At 44.4% G+C, this 23,909-nt stretch overlaps 1 protein-coding gene across 10 annotated transcripts in view; it reads right to left on the minus strand.

Annotated features, from left to right (window-relative positions):
• ENOX1 (ecto-NOX disulfide-thiol exchanger 1) overlaps positions 1–23,909 on the minus strand; it is a 579,844-nt gene that overhangs the window by 82,829 nt on the left and 473,106 nt on the right. For 9 of the 10 annotated variants that reach the window (XM_058684407.1, XM_058684417.1, XM_058684361.1 and 6 more), the window contains 2 exons: positions 4,953–5,060; positions 699–755 (listed from right to left, as the gene is read on the minus strand). In XM_058684407.1, the coding sequence (XP_058540390.1) occupies positions 699–755; positions 4,953–5,060 (165 nt within the window). The remainder of the gene's footprint in view (positions 1–698; positions 756–4,952; positions 5,061–23,909) is intronic. The other variant, XM_058684389.1, reaches the window with a different exon arrangement.

The raw sequence follows: 23,909 nt of genomic DNA on the forward strand, positions 1-23,909 counted from the left end.
GAGCATGAACGGGGGAGGGGCAGAGAGAGAGGGAGACACAGAATCGGAAACAGGCTCCAGGCTCCGAGCCATCAGCCCAGAGCCTGACGCCGGGCTCGAACTCACAGACCGCGAGATCGTGACCTGGCTGAAGTCGGACGCCTAACCGACTGCGCCACCCAGGCGCCCCAACACCATTACTCTTGTATCAAGAAGATGGATGCACCATGCTCCTGTTCTGGGTCAGAAACAAGAGAGGCGTCGCTTTCAAGGGCTTTTCTGAGAGACGGGGTCTGCTCTGAAACCTTTCCGGCATAGCAATCATTTCATTACTATCTTCAGTGACCAGCAAACTCAATAAATACGCATGCAATACACAACTTATTACCCCCTGTTTGGTCTCATTCCATTTGCCCTCCCAACACGTCCTTAGTGTATAGCTTTGAAAATACGAAGGACTCAAAGAAATTCATGGAGACGAGAATTTTTATGGTAGAGATTAGCTCAAGTACCTCTAAAACTGACATTTGATAACTTAAGCTAACAAGAGCAGTGCCTGTCTACCACACTTTACTGCCAAACCATTCAGAGTAATCTTAATAAACCACCGAGGGGCAGGACTTCTGATCTCCTTTGTGTCATAAATAAAGTGCCACATACCTGTGGGCATTCAACCAACATCAAGCAACAAGAGCAAATACTGGGTCAGTGGTACCTACATTTGTGTCCTCATGGCTGTGGCCGTTGGTCTCGACCAATTCCTTGGTACCTTTTAACTGCAAATTTCAAGAAGAAACAAAACAAAACAAAAACCCCACATGAGTAAGCAAGCATGTCTGTTAAATATACATCATCCTGTTAACTCTGATCTATCCGGGGTTGCACTTTATAAAACTTCCAAGGAAAGAGAACCAAAAAAACCAGATGGAGCATATAATTCTAATGAGTCTTATTGAAACAAGCTTGAGACCAATATTTTAGAAAATTCGGTGGCTGGCAAAAAATATAAATGGGTCTTGGTCATTATTTTTTAAATAATAAGATCAGAAAGCAGTTCCATAGGCATAAAATGTATAAAATTGGTTCTTAAGAATAACAAATGATTTCACTTCCTAGTTGTATTGCTATTAATTTAAACCCTGCAGTGTTTGCAAGTTGCCACCAGCTGATGTTAGACTAATGATTACTCGTGAATGATGTATTTTCCGTTGTTTTAACATGCCACAGTGCTATTGTACATGTCCTCCTTGAGAACATATTTGAATGACTGGCATTGTTTCTGGAGGCCTAAACAAAAAGATGATTTTCTTCTTCTTCTTCTTTTTTTTTTTTTTTTTTTTTTTTGCAAAGGAAGAACCGGGAAGACATCTCCTTGGTCACTGAGGCATTAGAAGAAAAGCTATTGCTCAAATGAGATTTTTAACAGTGAACACCTGAAAACACTACTCCCTCTACTCTCTCTCTGAAGGCTTAGCAATAATCAGTTATCTGGAGATTTCTGGAAACCTTTAATTGGCATTTTATCAAAGCAGACATTGGGAGCTGAGAGCAAGGGCAAGGGGGGGGGGGCGGGCCTTACGGCCGTTGCCAGCACTGCTTCCTGGCTTTTTAATGCTTAGGAAGCAGCCCCTGCTGGATCATTGTTTTTTTTTTAAGCCTAAAATAAAACGGTGGGAAATAAATGCTGAAAGTCTGAAAGAAAATAAATGCACGTACACCCGTGATGTGTCCGATCTGACACGCTGGTTCTTTCTGGCTATTTGTGCATATTAAAATGAAAGCTTGTGTGTGTGTGTGTGTGTGTGTGTGTGTGTGTGTTTAGGCAACGTCAAACCGTCGGCAAGAAAGCCACACGCTGTCCGTGTCAAGAGAGGGGCTTTGCGAAAGGAAGGGGAACATGTAGAAACTGAGCCTGGGGCAGCCGACGATGGACCAGAGGCTCTTGGGCTCGTTTCCACGTGGCTCCCACTTGGGACAACAATTCTGCCCGCTGGTCTTCGGGGCTACATCACGGGTGTTTCCGCACACAGCAATCGCGACGTGTTACGGATGTGAGAAGAAAAGGGTGCCAGCGCGATAGCCAGGCCATCCGTTACCAGAGGGCACAGGGGGACTGAACAAGACCCTCCGTGTTTTCCCGTCCGAAGGTTTTCTCGTTGCAGGTGTTCCTTATCGTCTTTCTCTTGGCTCACCGTAGGTCGCGCGGTTCGTGCTTCTGTCGGGTCGAGCGGGCCTAGCTCTGAAAGCTTTGTTATTTTGCAGCAGAAGGCAAGGACCCGCTCCACCTTTCCGTGTTTACCAGCACAGACGTGCCCACGGCTCTCCTCCCTTTTACGCGGACTCCATCTTGTCACTCCACGCCCTCTTGTCTTGCCACACCCCCGGCTGGCTCCCCCTGGCGCTCCCTGTCTGCCGCTTCTGTTCCCTCCCCTGCTCTCATCCTCTCCCTGTCCTCCTCTCCTGGAGCTACTCGCTTCCTCCAGGTGGAGCAGAGGAGCGTCTCGTCTGTGGGTACCTGGGCTTGTGAACAAGCGCCAGACGCCGGACGCTGCCACCGTGGCACAGGAGGCGAGGGGCGGGAGCCAGGGGCCCGGAGGAGCCACATCCTAGCAAACAAGGAGGGCCGGGGACCTTCTGGGGAGCCTAGGGAATAACCCTGCCTTCCCTGAATGGGGATGGTAAGGGCCTTCCCTCACATCCTAGTCTTGCTTTTTAGGATTCCTATCACGTGGCATCACTTTAAATAGCAGAATACCAAGGCTTCAGAAAAAGGTGTATCTTTTCCTCTCTCTTGTGTGTGTGTGTGTGTGTGTGTGTGTGTGTTTGTGTGAGACAGCATCTAAGCCCGTGCAGCCATACTGTCCAGGAGCGATGCTATTTGTGTAGGCCTTATGTATGCAGGCACTGAAGAAGTGTTTACACACGTACTCTACATAAGTCCAAAGGAAGCCTTATCGGGCAATGTTCTTGGAAGTACACAGGTGCCTTTGCAAGTGTATGTCTGTCTGCGGCGTGGGGGTGGCTGCGAGGAAATGGAAGGAACACGGCCAATGCGTGCTCCCAACCGCAAGGATGACAGGGGCTCCGGGCTAGAGGATGTCACAAAATAGACTGCCGGTGGCTACGGCAGCCAAATGCACGTGGCTGCAGTGTGTCCCCGGCCTGCTCAGACACATGTCCTTCTGATGCCTTTGTTTGAAAAGAGCCGTCCCGTTTAAATTAGTACAGCAGACTGAAACACGATTCCTTCCCGGTCCGATTTTCTAGCTCTTTAATGATTTTAGTTGTTCTGAATCTTCTTCATGTTCCCTGTTTAAGTAATAAGATGGAAGTGTGATGCTTCACCACTGCCTGTGCGTGCACTTTTTGCCCTCTAAAAGTGCATGCCACAACAAGAATGTACCGGTGCTTTCTGCGAAACTCAGAATCTGTTTTTTTATGACTGGGGTTTAGACTTCAAGTCCAAAACACGCATACCTTAGAGGTGTTGTGGGTTTGGCTCTGGAAAATTGCAATAAAGTGAGTCAACTGACTTTTTTTTTTTTTTTTTTTTGGCTTTCCAGTGAATAAAAAGTTACGTTTTCACTATAGTCTATTAAGTGGGCAATAGCATTATGTCGAAAGAGACCATGTACGTAAAGGATCTGAGTCATGTGGAGGAAGGACAAATCCACCCCTCCCCATCCCAGCAAATCGAGGAGAGAGGGGGGCAGAACAAAACGACAAGGCTCAGAGCTATGTCTGATCAGGAGCAAATATGGACCAAAACAGCGTCACAATGCTGATAGTCTCTTTGTAACGCAGAGGAGGAAAGCCCGGAGACTCGGAGTCTCCTGGATGGCAGGTCGCTGCGAATTTTGTCAGCAGTTTTCAGCTCAGTCTAACTTCTCCAAAATCACACAGTAGATTCAGCCTCAGTCTGCATTATTTTATCTGTACTAATCACATAATCATTAGTTTTATATTCTCCTTCAAAGCTATAAAAGCTTATGAAGTATCCAACATCTTCACTTCCTACTCACAAATCCCTTATACTTTTAGGGGAAACTAACCAAAACTACATTTTCCTGCCCCCAAACCATGAAAAACGAAAAATCGCTTGTAAAGTGACTGAGTCACAGCTGACTATTCTCCCGACGTCACTTTTTTAGATACACCACTTCTGAAGTTATTTATATTATACAAATAACCTTCTCATAAGCCACTGTGGGTGTGAAATGTAAAACAAGCTAAATTTGATCCCCCCAAAGGGTTGGGGTTACGCTATGTGATTTTCTCCCTCCCAGTTACCATTCATTACATTGCTGGCAGCAAGGAAGGCCAGAAAGAGGCAAGCATTTCAAGAGCTCTCCGGTGTAGGTGCTGGGCTTAGATTTCACTCAGATTTCACTCTGCAGCCGAGCAATCCATCTTACCCTGCTGTAAGACAATACTTTCAAATCCACTTATCAATGTCAGGCCACACTTCAGTATCAAAGAAAGCCAGGATGAAACGATCAGATTTACAAACTTCATATAAAAGGTTGGTTGCTCACTGTGGTTAGATGAGTGCCCTGATGCACAAACGGGGAAGCCTTTTTTTTTTAATGTCCCCGTGACTCAGTCGTTCTCCATTCAGATGTCTGCGTGAAAGCCAAGGGCTGTGCTAAACACATTTCCCTCACTCTTATCCTTAAGAGGAAACTACCCGCTTGCTTGGGGATCTATCTGTACCTCCGGTGGTTTAAAACATTATCAAAATTCATTTGTCTTTTGGAATGAACTTTGACACACCGCTGGCAGGCTCAGGTGATCTCCGCAGGTGCAAGAGTGAAAACGGGTTTTAGATTCTACAGAGCGAAGCTGCCAAGAGGTTTGAGAGGGTGCAGGCCGACTGTCCCACATACTGACTTCGGGAAAGTCTGCACAGGTGTCTGATACGAGCGACGTGCACGTCAGCGTATGCACGAAGCAGAGATGTTGCGTTCACTTACTTGTTCCTGGAGGACTTTAAGTAATGCTTGTGTGTGCGACTGCTCTTCCTTTGCTTGTTCCAGTTCCGACTTCTTGTTGTTTAACTCCTCCTGGATGGTCAGCAGTTGCTGTGAAAGTAAGAATAGTTAAGGTAAATAGAATGATGGCCAGGAGATGGCAAGATATTAAAAATATCCATTCAAAACCTGAGAAGATTTTTTTTTATGTCTTAAAGGCTTAATCCAGACTTCAGCTAACTTTTTCTTTTTTAAAACTTATTTATTTTGAGAGAGAGAGAGAGAGAGAGAGCGAGCATGGGAGGGGCAGAGATAGAGGGAGAGAGAGAGAATTCCAAGCAGGCTCTGCACTGTCAGAACGGAGCCGGACTTGGGGCTTGAACTCACAAACCGTGAGATCGTGACCTGAGCCCAAACCAAGAGTTAGAGCTTAACTGACTGAGCCACCCAGGCAGCATGCCCCCACCACTTAGTGTAATGAGTATTGCAGGTTTTGACACATTATTAGGCCATTCGTGATACTGCTTGCAACAAAACGAATCTGTTCGAGCTATTTGCAAAGGCATCATCATAATCCTTCGAACAAATGCGCATTTGTCAACATGTAGAGAACAGTGTTAGTAGACAACATGTTTTGATAGATGAAGAAATGAAATAATCCAAAAAAAAAAAAAAAACCCTGGATCTAATCCGTCAATTTATCCACTGTTTCTTCATTTTCCATAGGACAGGAAAACCGGCCTTACAGTGGCTCCGTGAAGCCACCTCACCCAGTGGCTGGGACCACAAAAGATCCTTTTACTTTCTCTGTTATGACGGTGATGTTTTATTAGATCAGCAGGACTGAAGTCCAAACTGCAATCAATATATCAGCCGAGAAAACTGCTGATATAAGCTGTCAAAACACTAAGCTATGGCCTACGCTGCTATTTTTAAGCAGGGCCACTGAAGGGATTTCTGTAAGCCTTGCCTTGAGCCTTCCTCGCCCTATCAACTGTAACTCATGTTGAGGCTTACCTTGTCTGCCAAAAGCACGGTACGGCCCGGCACTAATTCTTTGGAACAGGGCTGTATGTGACTATATACGTGGGCTGCAAAATACATTCAAGAGCTTCCAAACAGGCCGTAGCAATGGCTGTGTCTGCTCAAAGCTTCTTAACAACAAAGGACCAGTCGGGAAAGACAGAGGAGCATTTTTTCTGCTACCGAACATAACAAATGCCGCACTAATGATCTGAAATGTTAGTGCATTCCTGCCACGAAGGTGGCTGTCTCCAACATCAAGGCTGCTTCTTTGGGGCCTTGACAAGCCGCCTGTGCGGCTGCTGGCCAGCTCTTAACTATCAAGGCCTGAATAAACACTGGCGCTGGATTTCTGATGCTTAAACCCACCAACTGGAAGGATTAAATTAAGTCTTTAAAACCTAGTTTTGGGGTGTGTTGGGGACTAGGAAGCACTCAGAAAAACACACTCTGCTTTCCCTTGGGCTGGCTTGCCCTGTTCCCTCCTTTGGCACTGGATGTAAATTCAGGAACCGACTTTCGTGCCCCCTAGCGTAAGTGGCGATATCCTTGCAATACTCTAAAAACCCTATTTCACCACCAGCCCGTATCATAATGACACGTGAGGTAGTAGACACGTCCCACACCGGCTCCCTTAACACCTTGTGTGATTTAATTGTGCATCAGTTGATTGAAACACAGAAACCGGGGAGCCCGTATTGTCCTCTGGCACCGTGACAAGTACCTAAAATGACTGCTTCCAAACATTGGGGGGTGACTCTGTTCCTTCATTGTCATTCCTGACTGGCCCCAGAACAACTCTCGGGGGATCTGGTGTTCTGACTTTCAATGACGCCCGGTGAATTTTTACATATTAGACAAGTTTCAGATCCGATCCTTAAACCTCCTTTAAAAATGAGCCAAAGGAAGGACAGGAAATCGTCTTCAAGAGTAGGTAGCTTAGGTTTGTTCCCTGCCACACTGGGGGTAGCAACGCTCAGAAACAACTCATGTCCAGCGGAAGGGTGTTGGCTGCGTTAGTGATGGTGCATCTGTTCAAGGGAAACTATGCAGCCGTTGAAAACGAAGTTGCACAAAGGTCTTTGGATAACACAGAAGAAGCTGCCAATACACTCTTCTCCCCACGAAGACTTCAGGTTACAAAAAGGTTTCATTATGGAGCCTACTTAAGATTCTCTCTCTCTCTTCATCTACCCTGCCCTTGCTCACATGCGCTCTTTCTCAAAGAAATAATAATAAAAATAAATAAAAATAAAAAATGTTAATTATATAAGCATAGCCGACCTACAATGGTATATTAGTTGTAGGTATACAACATAGTGATCTGACAAATGTGTGCATTGCTCAGAGCTGACCTCAATAAGTGTGGTCACCATCTGTCACCACACAAAATTATTACTTTATTATTGACTCTATTCCCCAGGCTATACTTTTCCCCTCTGTGGCATCACACTTTTAAAAATAAAATGTTTTCTCTCTCATCCCCACTTCCTCTTTATATGTAGGCAACCACTTTCAATGGTTTCCATCTTTGTTTGAATGTGTTTTTCTAAAATACATATTGTTGTTTCCTGAGCATGCATTTTTATGGGATGTTGTCGTATCTCTTGTTATTTATGTTTTTACTAGGGATTATTTTTTAAAGATCCATTCCTGTTAATATGTGTGTATCTCATCTGTTGCTCCTGATGGCTGTACAACAATCTCTGAGGTACATCCACCCGGTTATACCTAATCCACTCTCGCAGAGAAAGCCACTCAGATTATCTCTAGCTCTCCTCACTCTATACAAGGTTGCAGTGGAACATGCGGGTGCATGGTAGCTTACGGACCTGCGGCAGAACTCCCTAGGCATTCAGCAGGGGAAATGCCGCTTCCTAGGGTGTACCCAAGATGCCAATTTGCCCAAGCTGCTGTGCCGAATGTCTGTGCCAGTCCACCCAACCACCAGTGGGGTACGAGAGTCCCCGTGCCCCACAGCCACACTAACGCTTAGCATTACCCACCTGGTTTTCTACTATTTGTCAGATAGTTCTAATTGTTGTCTAATCATATAAAGGTTATTCACTGAAAATATGTTTGGGTACTTCTCTACACCCCTTGTGATTTTTAAACCTCTCATCAGATGCTTGCTGGCTGCTGAGGCTTCCATTTACACTTCAAGGGCAGTGGTTCTTAATATGGGGAACTTTTCAAAATAGGACTGATTCTTGGGCCCTCAAGAAGACCAATTAACTCAGAATATCTAGGCAATGATACGTTTAAAAAAAATGCCTTAACAGAGAATTCTAATGTGTAACTGGGATAAAAGCCACTGTTTCCTTTAATGCTCATTTAAACCTCATTCTACCACACTGTGACTTCCATCTAGAGTATTCCACTCAAACTATCGTCACGGAATCACTGATGCTTTTCTACTGGCCGACTGGCATGCCGGGTTCTCTTCTCCTGCTCGGTACCTTCCCCAGGTGCTCTGTTCACACCCATGGCCTCAACTCCACATCTTACGTGCTTATGCCTTACCAGGGTGACTCTACAGTCTGTGCCTCATTCCTAAAACCCGGAAGTCCACCCCTCCCCTTTTATCACCTTGGGAACCTCCCTGCCCGGTCCTCTGCCTTTTCTCCCTCCCAGCCTCACTGTCATAGTTAAGGCAGCCCCTCTCCTCTCCTCTGGCTCTGCTTGTCCCCCTTGTCATTCACCCTGTACTCCTCACAGAAGTGACCTCCTAAAAAATGAAAGTGCTCCCATGCTTAAAAAATATGGTTGGCTCAGCATTTTTCAGAGAACTAGAACAATAATACTAAAATTTGTATGGGACCACAAAAGACCTCAAAAAGCCATAGCTATCTTGATAAATAAGAATAAAGCTGGAGGTATCACAATTCCAGATTTCAGGATATACTACAAAGCCACAGTCATCAAAACAGAATGGTACTGGCACAGACGCACACAAAAACAGACACACAGATCAATGGAACGGAACAGAGAGCCCAGAAATAAACATATATATATACATATATATATATATATATAGTCATATATATGGCCAATTAATCTACAACAAAGGAGGCAAGAATATGCAATGCGAAAAGACAGTCTCTTCAATAAATGGTGTTGGGAAAACTGGACAGCTACATGCAAAAGAATGAAACTGGACCACTTTCTTACACCACACACAAAAATAAACCCAAAATGAATTAGAGACCTAAATGTGAGACCTGACACCATAAAACTCCTAGAAGGAAAGGTAGGCAGTAATTTCTCTGGCATCAGCCATAGCAGTATTTTTTCTACATGTGTCTCCTAAGGCAAGAGAAACAAAAGCAAAAATAAACTATTGGGACTACACCAAAATAAAAAACTTTTGCACAGTGAAGGAGATCATTAACAAAACAAAAAAGCAACCTACTGAATGGGAGAAGATATTTGCAAATAACATATTTGACAAAGGGTTAACATCTGACATATATAAAGAACTTATACAACTCAACACCAAAAAATGCTGTATGCCTGAAATTAATGTAACATTGCGTGTCAACTATACTTCAATAATAATAATTAAAAAATACTTTTGGTTCCCCAAACTCTACTGGAGAAAATCCAAAGCCCTGATCTCATCCTTCCCTGGATGTGTGAGGTCCTTTCATGTCTCTGTGACAAGATCATTACCCAGAGTTCTGCTTGGCAGGCTCCTACTCATTTTTAGGCCAACATCGAAAAGAATGTTTTTCGATGAGTACCACCCGTAGGATGACTTTATGCACTAGAAAATAGCCCCATCCAATAGGAAGACAAGACTCCTCACTAGGGCACATAGTTTGGTGGTGATGTGGGGGCTCAATTTAATTTCCACTTGCCCATCTGGCCTGGTGCCTTTATCCAGGGCAGAAGCTGCAGGACCATATTCAGTATCTTGGGTTCTTTTGCAGTCAAGACCTCCTTCAATCATCCGAGCAAAGTTAATTGTCTGAACTGCTACACTCCCAAAGCATTTCATACGAAAGATTACCTGTCATAGGTATCTCAACGAGACTATACCCACCAATGGCAGGGTCAGTCGTTAGGTCGTCCCTGACACATAGTGTAGGTGCTGAATGAATGAATGAGTACAGAAATGAATGAATGCTTCCTCTGATTTCCCCACTGCTATGGGATTAAACCATGATCTAGTAAAACAAAACAAAACCAAAAACTGCACACACATAGACAAAAACCAAAACAACCACAATAACAAAAACTACCTGAGAATCTATCACCGTGTGATTTATTGTTCTAGACATATGGAGACATATGGATATATGGAACTTTCAGAGGAAAAGAGCAGCTCCATTTAAGACATTTTAAGACATTTTGATTCATTACTCTGGCGGTTCCAGATAGCCTTCTTAATCTAATGGGGACTATTTCTTAAAAGGCTAAGGGAATCTACTCAATGAATGTATACTTTTATAACTTCTTCCCCATGTTCCACCAGAAACAGAACAAAACCACCACCAGAGGAAAAATACAATCAACATCCCTAGGCTGTTTTCTGCATTCTTCAAGATGAATGCTTTCTTTTGTTTACAAAGCATACACTCGTGAGCCTAATATTTATGTATTCAAAGCAGTGGTGAGATGGTCCACAACTAGATAATTTAAGTCCACCTTCCTGGTTCTTTTTCACTTGAAATTTATGAGACCGTATCATATCCTTTCTAGGTAGGATGTTCAAGTACTAACGTGCCTCAATTACAGAAGTTCACAGGCACCTAGAACTTAATCAGAAGAGTCTCTCGGTTGCACTGGCTGAGCTACAGCATAGTTTCAATTCAACATTGGACAGTACGATATTAAGCAGATGCACTATTCCAATTTTTGGCGGTTACAAGGGAGGGTGTTCCAATTAGACAATTATCCATATGCCAATCAAGTGCAAACGCTCTGGCAGACAATAACAGGTAAATACAGGCCGCACCTGACACATCTTGGTATTTCCAGGCCACTGATTTAATAGGATAATTTGTAATGCTCTTTGGGGATGTAGACTTCAGTGCGTAATGGGTCTTTCTCTCTGACAAATTCAAAGAGCATTACAAATGTTATTTGGAGCCCCAGAATAAGTGAGGTCACATCTCCATTTTTACAGATGGGCGAGTCGTAGGCACACAAAGGTTAAGCCATGTACCCAGGGCCACACTGTCTGGGAGAGACCTTACCACTCGCACGTCTCAATTTTCCTGCTTTAAACCGTGGTTCCTACCCTGGCAACCACACGGCACTGTCAGTTTAAAATGGAAACCAGGACATGCCAAACTTAAAATCCTCCTAGCAACGACTTCTACCTAGGCATTTGCCATGTCCACTTAAAAGCAAGCCCGGTGGCAGACATGCTTTTGTGTGCACTTCTGTGAACTCTGCAGTGGATTGAACTCTGCGTTAAAAACCGTAGCCCCTTCTTTGTCTTCTTTCCTTGAATTTTATAATTGTGCTACCAAGGTAAAGTTTTGATATGGCTAACAGATTACAGAAGGTTAGATTCGTGCATAAAAGGCTGGAGATATTTGAACCCACAGAGGGTCATCGATTTAAATTTAAATGTGGTTTTGCTCTTTTGACTCAGTTTTAATAAATGTTGTTCCAGCTCCGTAACTTTGCTCTACATTAGATGCCCTACTCAGTGGGATGTGCTTTTGAAGCCAGTCAAACACCGCCTAAGAAAATGAAGTCCAGGGACTTCCAAAGGCCATGGTAGATGCGACTGTGTCTGGACCGACCAATCCGGGCAGCCGGTTTCGTATCTAGGCTACGCCTGAGGGTATCCAGCATCGCCCTGTGAGTGCCCCTTGCCTCCAACCTGATTTCCCTGTATATTTGAGTCTGCAATCTGAACCTCACCTACGGCCAGCTCTGCCAGACCCCTGGCACCTTGTCCTGCCATAAGGTGCCGGGATACATGCACTAATCCTTTCTTCCTTGGTGAGTTCCTGCTACCCAAACACAGTGTACTGTTCTCCTCCCCCCCTCCCCCCGCCCCCCCCCCCACTGGTACTCTCCAAACCCTCCAACTTCTCTTTTTTTTCAAAGGAGATAGAAATTTACTAACTGCACCGCATGGGAGCAGCGGGCTGGACGGCAGCGGAGAGGCTGTCTGCCACCCTCCGCCCTCTCAATCCTGTTTTGGTTCTCACGGATTGCAGAACCACTTCGGAATGTCAGCCTTAGGTCCTGCTGATGAAGTCACCTGGGCCTGCTTTGCATCCATCTCTGTGAATCCCGGGCCAATCCCCGGTTGTTAGGGAAAGTCTGAGATGGGGAAAATCAAGTGCATATTACCATAATGCAAAAAGCAAGGCTGTGCCTAAAGGCAAACACATCTAACAGTGTTCCTGACAGAGGAGAGAAAGCTGGCTCAGGGGAAGGACAGTCATTTACCACCTGGTAGCAACAACTTTCACTTCTCTCCTTGGGAAGAAAAAAAAAAAGATGGAATTGAACTAGCCTGAATTTTCTTGTCACACAAGGTGGTAAGACTCCTCAAGATCTATTCTAGTTTAAAATGTCATCCGCCTCCACCTGGGGATGAAACTGGTCTTCAATTTACGGCAAGGGACAAGGGTAACCAAGCCTGTGGCCTGTTTTATCAATCGCGGTGCCTTCTGCTCTGCCTCTAGCACGGTGACCCCTGGGGGAGAAACATCTCCGGGAGAGAGAGCTCCACCGTTCAGATGACTGATAACAGGAACACTGGATCATAGAAATGAAATTGTGCTCCGAGCCTAATATCCTATTACACCAGGCTATACATATTTAATTCCTTGGGTCTTTCCTCATAAATCAATTCCTTCAGGCCCTTAATCTCGTCAATATCTTTTCTGATATTGAATTTTAAATGCCATTCTCATTGCTAGGCAGAAAGGCAATCTCTTGCTCGTGATGGGATCAGGCGTCATTTACAGCCCAGAGACGCCTGGAGTGCTGCCCTATTCCCTGACCTGGCTGTCAAGATCCTAATGTCAGCCAGAGAGCCAAACAGCCCAAACAGGCCCGACTGGGCTTGCCCTCTCTCATAGGTCAAGACCATGCACCCCAGGCTCGTGACCATCAGTACACTGGAAGCCTGAGCCGTTCCTGGGAGGCTGGTGAGAAAGCAAGTGTTTTCAAGGGTTTGGGTCCTCCAGGGGATGCCTGAGACCCTGAGGCATGAGGCGCCCTGCCGCCCCACCCAGGCCAGGATGCTCTGGCAAGGGGGCCTTTCTTGGAACCTGTGAATAAGGGTCTGATGGAAGGACACACAGTGTGCACACATCTGAGCAAGATCTCGCAGGGCGTGGGCACAGGCCGTGGATTCTCTAGACCAGGGGAAGTGCACAACCGCAGAGAGCAGGGGTGTTTCCGGGTTCCCAGGGGCTGGCCCATGATGCTGGGATTTCCCTTGCTGTAGAGAAAGAGAAAAGTCCACAGATTCGTGAGAAATTTGCAAAATTTCCAAAGGGAAGCAGGAGCGATAAATATTAAGGCTTCAAGAGTGACCAAGAGGTGGGGAAACACAGGGAAACACAGACATGCGGATTTGGGGGCCTAAGTCTGCAGGCGGCAGGGGGCTATCAAGGGCCGAGCCCCAGGAGCCGTGTATCTCAGTGCAGGAAATAAACAGGTGCAACTGTACAAAATGTAACAATAAAAAAACGACCTAAAGGTCCATCCATTTATTATCACTGTGGCCCAGCAATTCTACATAAAAATCAATGATAAAACACTCCCTTCTGACAAAAACTCCTTTGTTGTCCTAAAATTGCTGCAGTTATTGTTAGGATTTAGTATGTATGAAATCTTCAAATGAGCACATTTTCACTACTCAGCCTTTAACAAACGTACCCTGTGCAGAGTCTAAATTGGAAAATGTCCAGTTTCTGCTCCCACTCCCAGCCCTCCCTGCCCTGCCCCCACCTCACAGCGGGGTCTCTGCGGCACACACTGGCTTTAGAATCTATTGAGCCTGTTCTGGACACAGTGTCTCCAATCCCATTAGGGGTACAGGCATCCCTACATTGATACAGTAGATCTGAAATCAACAAAGGTAGCACAGACTATTACAAAGACTAACAGGTAGGACCTGAGCTACTTCAGTTCATTGTACCGGATCCAGGAAAGAATTTTTATGTTTAGAATGTAAACTGTAAAACACGGTGAGAACCATGAGTGGTATTTATTTTTGCACTAAAGTGCAACCTTTAGGTCCTATGTTAAGTATTCTTACTGAATTTTCAGTGTTTTAGAAATTGAAACGTGTTCTTTTTGTTGTATTTCTTTTTTCATTTATTTTTGAGAGAGGAGAGAGAGAGAGAGAGAGAATGTGAGTGTGAGTGGGGGGACGGTCAGAGAGAGAGGGAGAGAGACAATCCCAAGCAGGCCCCACCACTGTAAACACAGAGCCGGATGGGGGGCTTGATCTCAGGAATCGTGAGATCATGACCTGGGCCAAAATCAAGAGTTGGACGCTTAACCAACTGAGCCACCCACGTGCCCTGAAATGCATGATTTTTCAATTGTTTGCTTTATAACTAAAGGACAAAGAAAATATTACATCAGTGGTACAACTAATAGTTTCCTGAACTTTTTCATTTGGTTTTATTAAAACTCACTTATTTACTGGACGATTATTTACATACTATTGTCTGTACCGTAATCCAAGTTCAAACTGTTAGATTAAAACAAACCAACAACCTACTGACTAGATTTTTTTCCCTTACACTGCACTGTTTTAATTTTTGGGTTTTTTTTTTTTTTACAGGCATAATTATATGTGAAAATCAACAGGAATGTCACTGTCTGTGTTTCCTTCCTGGTTGTTATTATTCACTTTATGTTATGATTATTACTGAAAATAATTTTGTCATTTAGAGGAGGATGTTTAGGAAAGGATCTTCTCTGAGTGTCAAATTACACTAGCCTCCCCCCCCCACCCCCACCCCCCCCCCACCCCCACCCCCCCCCCCACCCCCAGCAGGCAGCCCAGCGCCTGGGCAGGAGAGGGAGATCATGACCCTGGCCTGCTGGGTTTGGTGGGGGAGGGGGTGGTGGGAAGGACAGGTTTCATCAGAGGTGGTTTTAGAGACCATTTCTTTCACTTGGATATCCTCCTAGGAGGGACTTGTATTAAAAACAGATACTTTTTAGTTTTCTAATCCAAAGAGGTTACTGGTCATAATACTTTATATCCTGATAAAGCAACATTAGTATGAAAAACAAACATGCATATTTCCAAATACTGGTGAAAAGGCAAAAAATAAGCCACTAGTTAGCATTTCAAAGGCTAGCATGGTTAGCTTTCTTGCTGACTTGCTGTGTGGCCTGCAAAACACTTTACTGCTCTGGTCTCCTCTTTTCTCTCACAACTGTGTCATGAGGAATAATTTATCATTTGAAAAACAACGCATCAATTAATTTCTTGAATACTGAATACAGGAAAAGCCGAGGCGAAAGCGGTTTGGCAGGCCCTAAAACCTATTTTCCTTTCTTCAAATGATTTTTCTTTTTTCATAGTGTAATTTGCAGGCTCATTTCAGCTTTCTGGTTTTCACTTTCTTCACATGTTAAAGACAACCATACTCACCAGTGGGGTACTGTGGAACTAAAGAACATCCATTAAGTATGTGAGGCTCCTTGAATGGCAAAGGGCGCCAAGTTAAATCAAAGTGCTATTCTTATCTTCTTCGCTAGAGTGGAGACGCTAAGACCCAGCAAGGTCAAGTGACTTTTAGCTTACTGTGAGTGGACTGGGCGGGCCGTTCTGGGGATTAGTATTCTAAGAGAAAGGGCTGTGGTTCAGCCCCACCCCGGCCAGGCTGGTTACCCACCTTCAGCCAATTTTCAAAATGCAGGGCCAGCCAACTCGAATTAACACCATTCATGCAATTCACAAGAGAAGGCATCAAATGCTTTGCTGAAGTAGGAGTATATGTCAGTGATATTCTCTCCATTGCCTTTGCTGGCAATTCCACTGCAAATGATAATCCAATTTGCTGGGATTTTATTTATGCCTATCACTTTTTTTTTTTTTTCCCAGTTATATGAGGTGGTCATCACCCCAGTCTCTGGGCACATGTACAGCTGTTAATGTAGAAATTTAAAATAGTAACATGCTTTCCTGCCAGATTGGCCCACTCACTTCAAACAAGAACTTGATTGAACAGCTGGGTCTTGCACCGTGTGCTAAAGGCCAATAGAGATTTGTTCCTTCTTTGCAGGGTTTATAACCGAGTCATGGTCAGAGCTTATGGCTAGAAAAGCCTTTATGGGTGACTTTTGACCAAAGTCCCGTGCCCATCTTTGGAGGTGGCTTATCCAAAGTGATCTGGGCCTCATTCAGTTTAGCTCCTGGGAAGCCAAGCCATGCTCATTCTAGATTCATTAACTAATTATGAATGCTAATTAATGCAGAATTAATGCTAATTCTAATTCATTCAGGTATTACCATCATCACTGACCTCCTCGATGGCAGTTTTAGGAAAGCAGCTTTGGACTTAATGGTTATGGGATAAGAACGTGTGTTGGGGTCTTGAGAGCTTTAACTTGAATCATAATGGTGAGAAAGTTGTAACGATCTAACACGTTCTGCAGAAAAATGAAGTGAGAGAACATGGCCGCAAGTTCTATCTCTGCATCAGCGCTAGACGCCTAAGGATGGGAAACTTTCTCTGCTGTGGGTCTAGAAGGCCTTCACCGCCTCTATGACTTACCACCCGATTAACCACTGAACTTGAGGGAAGCTAATTCAATGATTGCAACTTTGCCATGTCTTCTTTGTTAACACAAGTTATCATTTCTTTATAGTAGGAGACTAGGACATCTAGGGGCAGGATGAGAAGGAGGATAGCCCTTGAACTTAGCACTTGGGATCTTTAGAAGCCACTGGGGCAAGATCTGCAAATAAAAAGGCACATTCATCTATGACAGAAGAGGTGTGAGGCGGGGGAAGGTGGCTTGCTGCCCCCAAAGTCTCCAAGTTATTTCAATACACTGAATCTGGTCTGGAAGCCCAAGTGATAGGAGTCTCATTGTAACTAGAACCTTCGGAGATCTCCAAGTTTTCCCTGTTCCCTACTCCAGGGCCAAGCCCAAGGTAGACAGCTGCAGGCACAGGGAAGAGCAGGTTCCCTCAGGGGCTTTAACCACCGCAGGTGGACCCTGCGACAGCTACTCAGCCCCTGGACTATCTCAGGTTTTCTCTGTCTCTGAACCGCAGACCATCTTTAAGGGAAAAACAACAGTAGCAGCAGCAACAGTAAAAAGCCTCAGCAAATACTGTCACTGTGAAGGACGCCCCCTACTCTTAATACCTGGGCTGAATTCTATCTGGTAAAATAAAATGCAGCACCAGCCATCTTGCATGGATCTCAAAAGTGCAGACAGAAAATTACCATTTTAAACCAATCTTCTCTGCTCTGGAAACATTAAATATAGGAAGCATTAAAGAAGGGAGCGGAATTACTGAGACCCTTTACAATAAATGGTGTCAGCATGGCCATGAATGATAACAGCAAAAAAGGCTCCCAAGGTATAAAAATTAACAGAAATTAGAGCTGTGGCTTTACACTTAATATCAATCTACCCTGTGAAGTGTTTCTCCAGCCTTAGCAATCCCCTCATTCAAGACCAGCGACTGCATGCATCTTAACATTACGGGTGGAAGGAAGTCTACCCATGTACCTTTAATGACAATTTCAATCACAGGTTTTGCTGAAGTCAGCTAGACGACCCCTCCTGACAATGATGCCACAGAAAAGATCATCATCCATGATAAATGGCTAGTTAAGTGTGCATTCTAGAAACATGGGATAACGCCCAGGTTAGTGTTAATGGCTTTTAATTTTTCAAAAGGAAAGAATAGGGAAACCATTTCTAGGGTCTGCTGGTAGACTTTGTGCAGTAACCATTTTTGCTTCCAGACGACAATTTGAAAATGTAAATTATGATAGAAAGCAAGTCACACAAAGCAGTTCCTTTCTAGTCCAAGTAATTTTGTCAAGATGAAAAAAGATCGTGTCAGGATTACTCTGGGAGAGTTAAAAAATAATCACTTGTTTTGCCACTGAGTTCACTGTGGATAATCCTCAACCAGATCAGAACGTTCTCTTTTAATGCAAGTTGTTAAAACCTTCCTTTTTCCTTTGGCTATTTTAGTTGTAAATCACGGGTGGATATTCTGTAGCTATTAGACTGATTATTCTAGTTTAATCCTGTTAATGGGATATGTTGCGTTAATGGCTTTCTGTAATGTTGAACTAACCTTGAATTCCTGGGATAAATCCAATAGGGTGGTTTATAAAATACCAGATTAAGTTAGCTTTTTAAAAAGAATTTTAAATCTATGTTCCTAAGTGAGACTGACTTATAACCTCCTCCCCCCCCCAATTTTTTTTTTTTTTTTTTAACCATCCTGGCCCCTTTTTGGTATCAAGTACCTTTGCCTTATGAATTAGTTGCGATGTGTTTCCTTCTTTTCTATTTTCTGAAGAAGTTTATAAAAGAGAGTGTTTGGTAGAACTTGACCCTAAAGCCATTTTGGGTCTGTTGCTTTAATGTTAAGATTTTAATGATTTTTACTGATATGGTTCAGGCTTTCTTTGTTCCCCTGATTTAATTTTGATAAGGTTTTTTTTTTTCCTCCTGGAATTTATATCACTTCAGTTTAAAATTTTATCATTTCTGATCTCACATCTCTTTAATCTGCCACATATGCAGTCATACCTCGTTTTAATTTTTAGTATTATCTGGTCCTTCTCTCTCTCTCTCTCTCTCTCTCTCTCTCTCTCTCTCTTGTTTTGCAATCACTGTTACCAAAGATTTTCCATTTTTATTAGTCTTTTCAAATAAACAGCATTTAGCTTTGTTGATCTTCTCTATTGTATGGCTGTTTGCTAGTCATTTCTATATTTTTATCATCCTTCTTTGTGTTTATATTTTTTAGTAGGAGTTGGATGCTTACTCCTGTTTCTACTTTTCTTTCTTGTCAAAACATACATTTAAAGTGCGGGTTCCCGGGTGGCTCAGTCGGTTAAATGTCTGGCTTCAGCTCAGGTCATGATCTCATTGTTCATGGGTCTGAGCCCCGCGTTGGGCTCTGCGCTGACAGCTCAGAGCCTGGAGCCTGCTTCGGATTCTGTCTCCCTCACTCTCTGCCCCTCCCCCCCCTCATGCTCTCTCTCTCTCTCTCTCTCTCTCTCTCTCTCCCTCTCAAAAATAAATACACATCAAAAAAATAATAAAAATTTTAATGTTTCCTCTAGGTTCTGTTTTAGCTGCATCCCAGAAGTTATTGCTATGTTGTAATTTAACTATCAATTACTTGTGGGTATTTTAAAATTCCATTTCTGATTTCATTGGATTTGTGGGTTTAGATGTGTGCCTTGAAATTTCCAAATGCATAAGACTTATTTTAGTTATCTTTAGTGACATGGATTCCTTAACAATTGTGCTGTGGTCAGAAGATGCGAGAGTGCTCCTTTGAAGTTTGCAGAGATTTGCTTTAAGATGTAGCGTAAGATTATTTTTTGTACATGTTCCAGGTATATGTGAAAGGCACAGTTTTCCATTTACGTCCTATCAAACTTACGGGGGCTGAGTTCCGCGGAAAGTCTTGGTAGACTACAAACACTGGAAGGAACAGCAGCAGGAAGGGAATGTCAGAGCTGCTTAGAAAATTGTCCTTTATTTCCTGACATAGTTTAGGGTCTTTCCACTAAAGAGCGAGGTGGGCATGTTCCCTATTGTCCTTTCAGTCTCAATTTGTCACATAATGTCACTCTCAATATTAGGAAAAGCCATTAGAAGGCAATTTTAAGCACTGTACTGCCTGCTTTGGAGGCCTCTTCCCTGTGGTTTCTGATCCCTGGTTCCTTGATAAGCATGGAATGAATAAATAAGAATATCATTTCCTAGGGCCCACTAAAAGCCATTCTGGCGGTAGAAGGGTGTGGTGTGCACAGAAACATTTGCGACCACACACACGCCCAGTCAGCAGGATGGAAACTCTGCGCTCACTCCCCGAGCGGACATTCTCTGGGAGCCCCAAGGGAGCCTCACTGGCTGCACTAGAGGAGATGAGGGGCCAGCAAGTTCCCTGGGACCCGAGAGATCAGGGAGCAGGGAGCATGCATGACCTCTAAGGACAGGAGGACTCCATGAAGCCTTCTATTTCAACACAGACTTCTCAGAAAGCCAGTTCCATTCAGTCAGGGAGAGAGGATTATTACTTGTTTGGGCATGTGTAGGGAAAAGCAGCAGAGATTAGGACACAGGGAAGCTGGCTGAGAGTTTTCTGTCACAGAATAAATTGTGCGCAGTGACCCAACAATTTGTTCTTTTCTTCACTCATTTATTCAGATAGTTGTCGGATACGAAGTACTGTGTTAGCCCTGAGAGACTGGTCTTAGGTGCTCACATTAGTTTCAACTGCGATGTCAGAAGAAAAAAGGAATGAACACTTAGTTAACCTGGTGGGGGAAAATAACCCCTGTGCCTCAACTCACTTTTCAGGGGGATGGGAGATGGGTACAAAGGAATGCAAAGGACAAGTTTCTCAGAATGCGGGGATGTAGGGGAAGATGGAGTGAGGACCTGAGGACCAGAAACTGGGAGCCTGGGGCAGCAGAGGTGAAAGAATGGTGGTGGGGTGCTTAGCGCAGTGAATGGACCTCTCCATTTGATTACAAGCAGAAAGTAATGCCGGAATAGGGGCTCGCTAACGCCCTTCCTGTTTTTTTGTCAATTTTTAATGTTTATTTTTTGAGAGAGAGAAAGAGAGAAATAGAGAGAGGGAGGGGCAGAGAGAGGGAGACACAGAATCTGAAGCAGGCTCCAAGCTCCGAGCTGTCAGCAAAGAGCCCATCGTGGGGCTTGAACTCACAAACCGTGAGATCATGATCTGAGTCAAAGTCAGATGCTCAACCGACTGAGCCACCCAGGCGCCCCACCCTTGCTGGTTTTAATATTCTGTATTTTGTGGTTGTCTTGCTGTAACAACCTTGGTAAAACCGAGCCCATATCCAGTCCAGATTTTGTACGTAAAGCAGAATTCCCATTATCATCTCATTCTACCTTGCTGTTTTACTGTGCGTGGACCCCACAGACAAAACAAAGCATGGGTTTTTCATGAGAAATGGCCAGCAGACTGTGGACTTAAAAGGAAGCAGGTCCGTCACCAGCTGGACAGAAAAGCTGACTGGAAAGACCAGCCTAATCGTCTAAGACCCGAGGGCCTATAGGGGCAGGGTGAGACCTGGGAGTGCCCTTAATGACCTGGTGGTTCTCTGAAATCAATCTGAGCTCATATGCTCAGATGTGGAGTAGTGAGACTACATTATAACCCCCTCTTTCCCTTCCCCCCACATGATAAACGGGAGGATTACTGGGGGGGAAGATTATATTGTAGAGAGAAACTCAGCACTATAGCTTTTTTTATGGACTTTACAGTTAGAGGTCATTACCAAAACCTTCCCGAAATCAATCGTGAGTCGCACAATTTAAGAACTACAAACCACGGGCGGCGAAATACCCACCCAGGAGGAAAGAAGACAAGGTGCCCAGAGAATTAGTGAAGGACAAACCTGCAGAGTAACCTCTGTGTTTGAATGATCACAGACTGTCACGCACCGGCTCAGGAAAGGACTTACTCAGGGAAGAATGTAAATCACGGGTGAAAACACACACCTCTAATACGGCGAGTGAGAGTCCCCGCGCTTGCTAATGGAACTCCTCTGACTGGAATACCTGAGTAATACCTGGCTTAAGATGGATTAAGGTGGCGGTGGTGGAGGAGGACATGAAAGGTGGAGCGTGTATGCACGGGGGAGGACGGCAGAATAAATTGAAAGAACAGGAGGAAGGAGAAGGAAAGTGATAATAAAGCTTTGAAAAGTCACTCTGCTCTCAAGCACTACCTGTAGCACCCCTTTCTCGGAGACCTACAGCCGAGTTCGAATATACTCTCCTTTTCTATCTTCCCAGTACCGCCAGAAAATAAAGGTGTCGTGGCTGTCTCCTAAGTGTGTGTGAGTGTGTGTGTGTGTGTGTGTGTGTGACAGAAACAGACAGAAAGAAAGATGGAGGTAGGGAGGAAGAGAGAGACAGAGAGAGGAGGCAGGCACAGAGACACCCAGAAAGCACTAAAACGGAGATCAGTACCCAACTGAGGAGTGTGCACAAAACAAGAAATTCAGGAGGCAGGGTCTTTCCAGAGATCCACTGAATGAAATGGGTGGTCTATAAAGCGAGGGCCAGATTGGGCACTAACTTTGTTTACGTTTCCCTTGATGACTATTCGGGGTGCTTTGTTAAACAGAGGAGAAAACATAGTCTTTAACTAACCATCTAGCATCTTGGAACTGAATTCCCAATTTCACACTTTGGTTACAATTCCAGAAATGCGGACTGACTGAATGTGGCTATTCCACCGGTCAGTTTTGGGAAAGGATTAACACTGTGTGTGTGTGTGTGTGTGTGTGTGTGTGTGTGTGTGTGCGCGCGCGCGCGCATGCGTGTGCATGCACGGGCATGCATTAGAGAGAAAGAACATAGGAGAAACATAAATGTTAAAAAGGGCAGTATCCAGGTGGTGAAACTAGGAACGATTTCTGTCTCCTGTCTATGCTTCTTTTATGTTTCCAAGTTTTCTGCATTGAGTGTATATTCTTTTGGGAAAAGGAAAATAAAACAAAAATGAAAGTGACAAACCTAGACCCAGAAAAATGGGAATGCCCCCCGCCATGTTTGTCTTCCTCGCTCTTTATTCTCCTCTCAGATAAAGAGGAATTTTTCCCTCTGACTCAGTCTCCTTGCTTCTTTGTTTGCACGTTACATTGTTGCTTCTACTACAGTTCTCCCCTTTCCTCTCCACTGGGCTCATGCTCATTTCCAAGGAGGAGATCGGCTGGTCTTGCAGCCCTTATGTTTCCTCTCCTAACTAGCTGCATGGAGAAAGCCTTGGGGCACGGCTCTCTCCCACTGGGGCCCAATTTGAGAGCCGGATAATTACACCAATCTGCCCGGGAGCGGGTCACCTGCTGTATACAGGCGGCAGGGTGTGCTGGCCCGGGTTTGGGGCGCCACGGGGACGAGGCCGCTTCTTTGTGTTGGCGGACTACAGAGAAAAGAAGTCAAGGCCAGACCACAAGGATTCATTTTAGCGTCGGTGGCTGGCGGGGAGAGGCGACAACGGTCAAACAGAGCGAAAGGCCAGCATGTGTCTGCAGCAAAAGCTCATTTTGATTTACTACGTTTAAGAAAAGATCCATTTCACTATAAATCTGGCACTTTTGATGTGATATGGCCTTGAAGTCAGGAGGCAATTTCCAAAAGAGGTGGTGGAAGGGAGGGTCGTTCAAAGGTCATCCAAGGACTGCAGCTGACAGTGTTGGGAAAAGGGGAGTTGCTTTATCCTGGGAAAGGCTGCAGATACAGTATCTCCCGTTGTAGATGTTGGGGAAAAGCAGTTACAAGGTAGAAGCCAAATGATTTTAATGGTCTGCAGGGCAATGTCATTATTTCTACCCCCGGCTCCTACATCGATTTCTGTGCTAGCCTCATTATTTTTAGAAGGGATGATTACTAATGAGGATGCATTTGATGATCACATTAATTAATGGAAGAGCTGGATAACTAATTATGAGATGAAGCCTCCCATAGTTAAGTTTTATTAGGGCTTCTTTTTCCCTTCCCCGAAGTGAAGAGATTTATTTTTGCAGTTCAAATTTAAGAAATAACAGCCGCATGTTTGTTATTTTCTTTTTGGTAGCTCTTACTCTGCTGATGCAAAGCCCAAATGAGGGGCCGTGGCAGAGTCAGAAAACAGGCAGCGGGTTCTTGCCAGTAATTTCGCTAGCAATCAACAAGCACAGCAAGGGCACAGCCCACTGGTCTTCGGCTACCCTGACGACTGCAGTTCTGGAGCAC

The sequence above is a fragment of the Neofelis nebulosa genome, chromosome 1, assembly GCF_028018385.1.
Source record: "Neofelis nebulosa isolate mNeoNeb1 chromosome 1, mNeoNeb1.pri, whole genome shotgun sequence".
Lineage (NCBI taxonomy): Eukaryota > Metazoa > Chordata > Mammalia > Carnivora > Felidae > Neofelis > Neofelis nebulosa.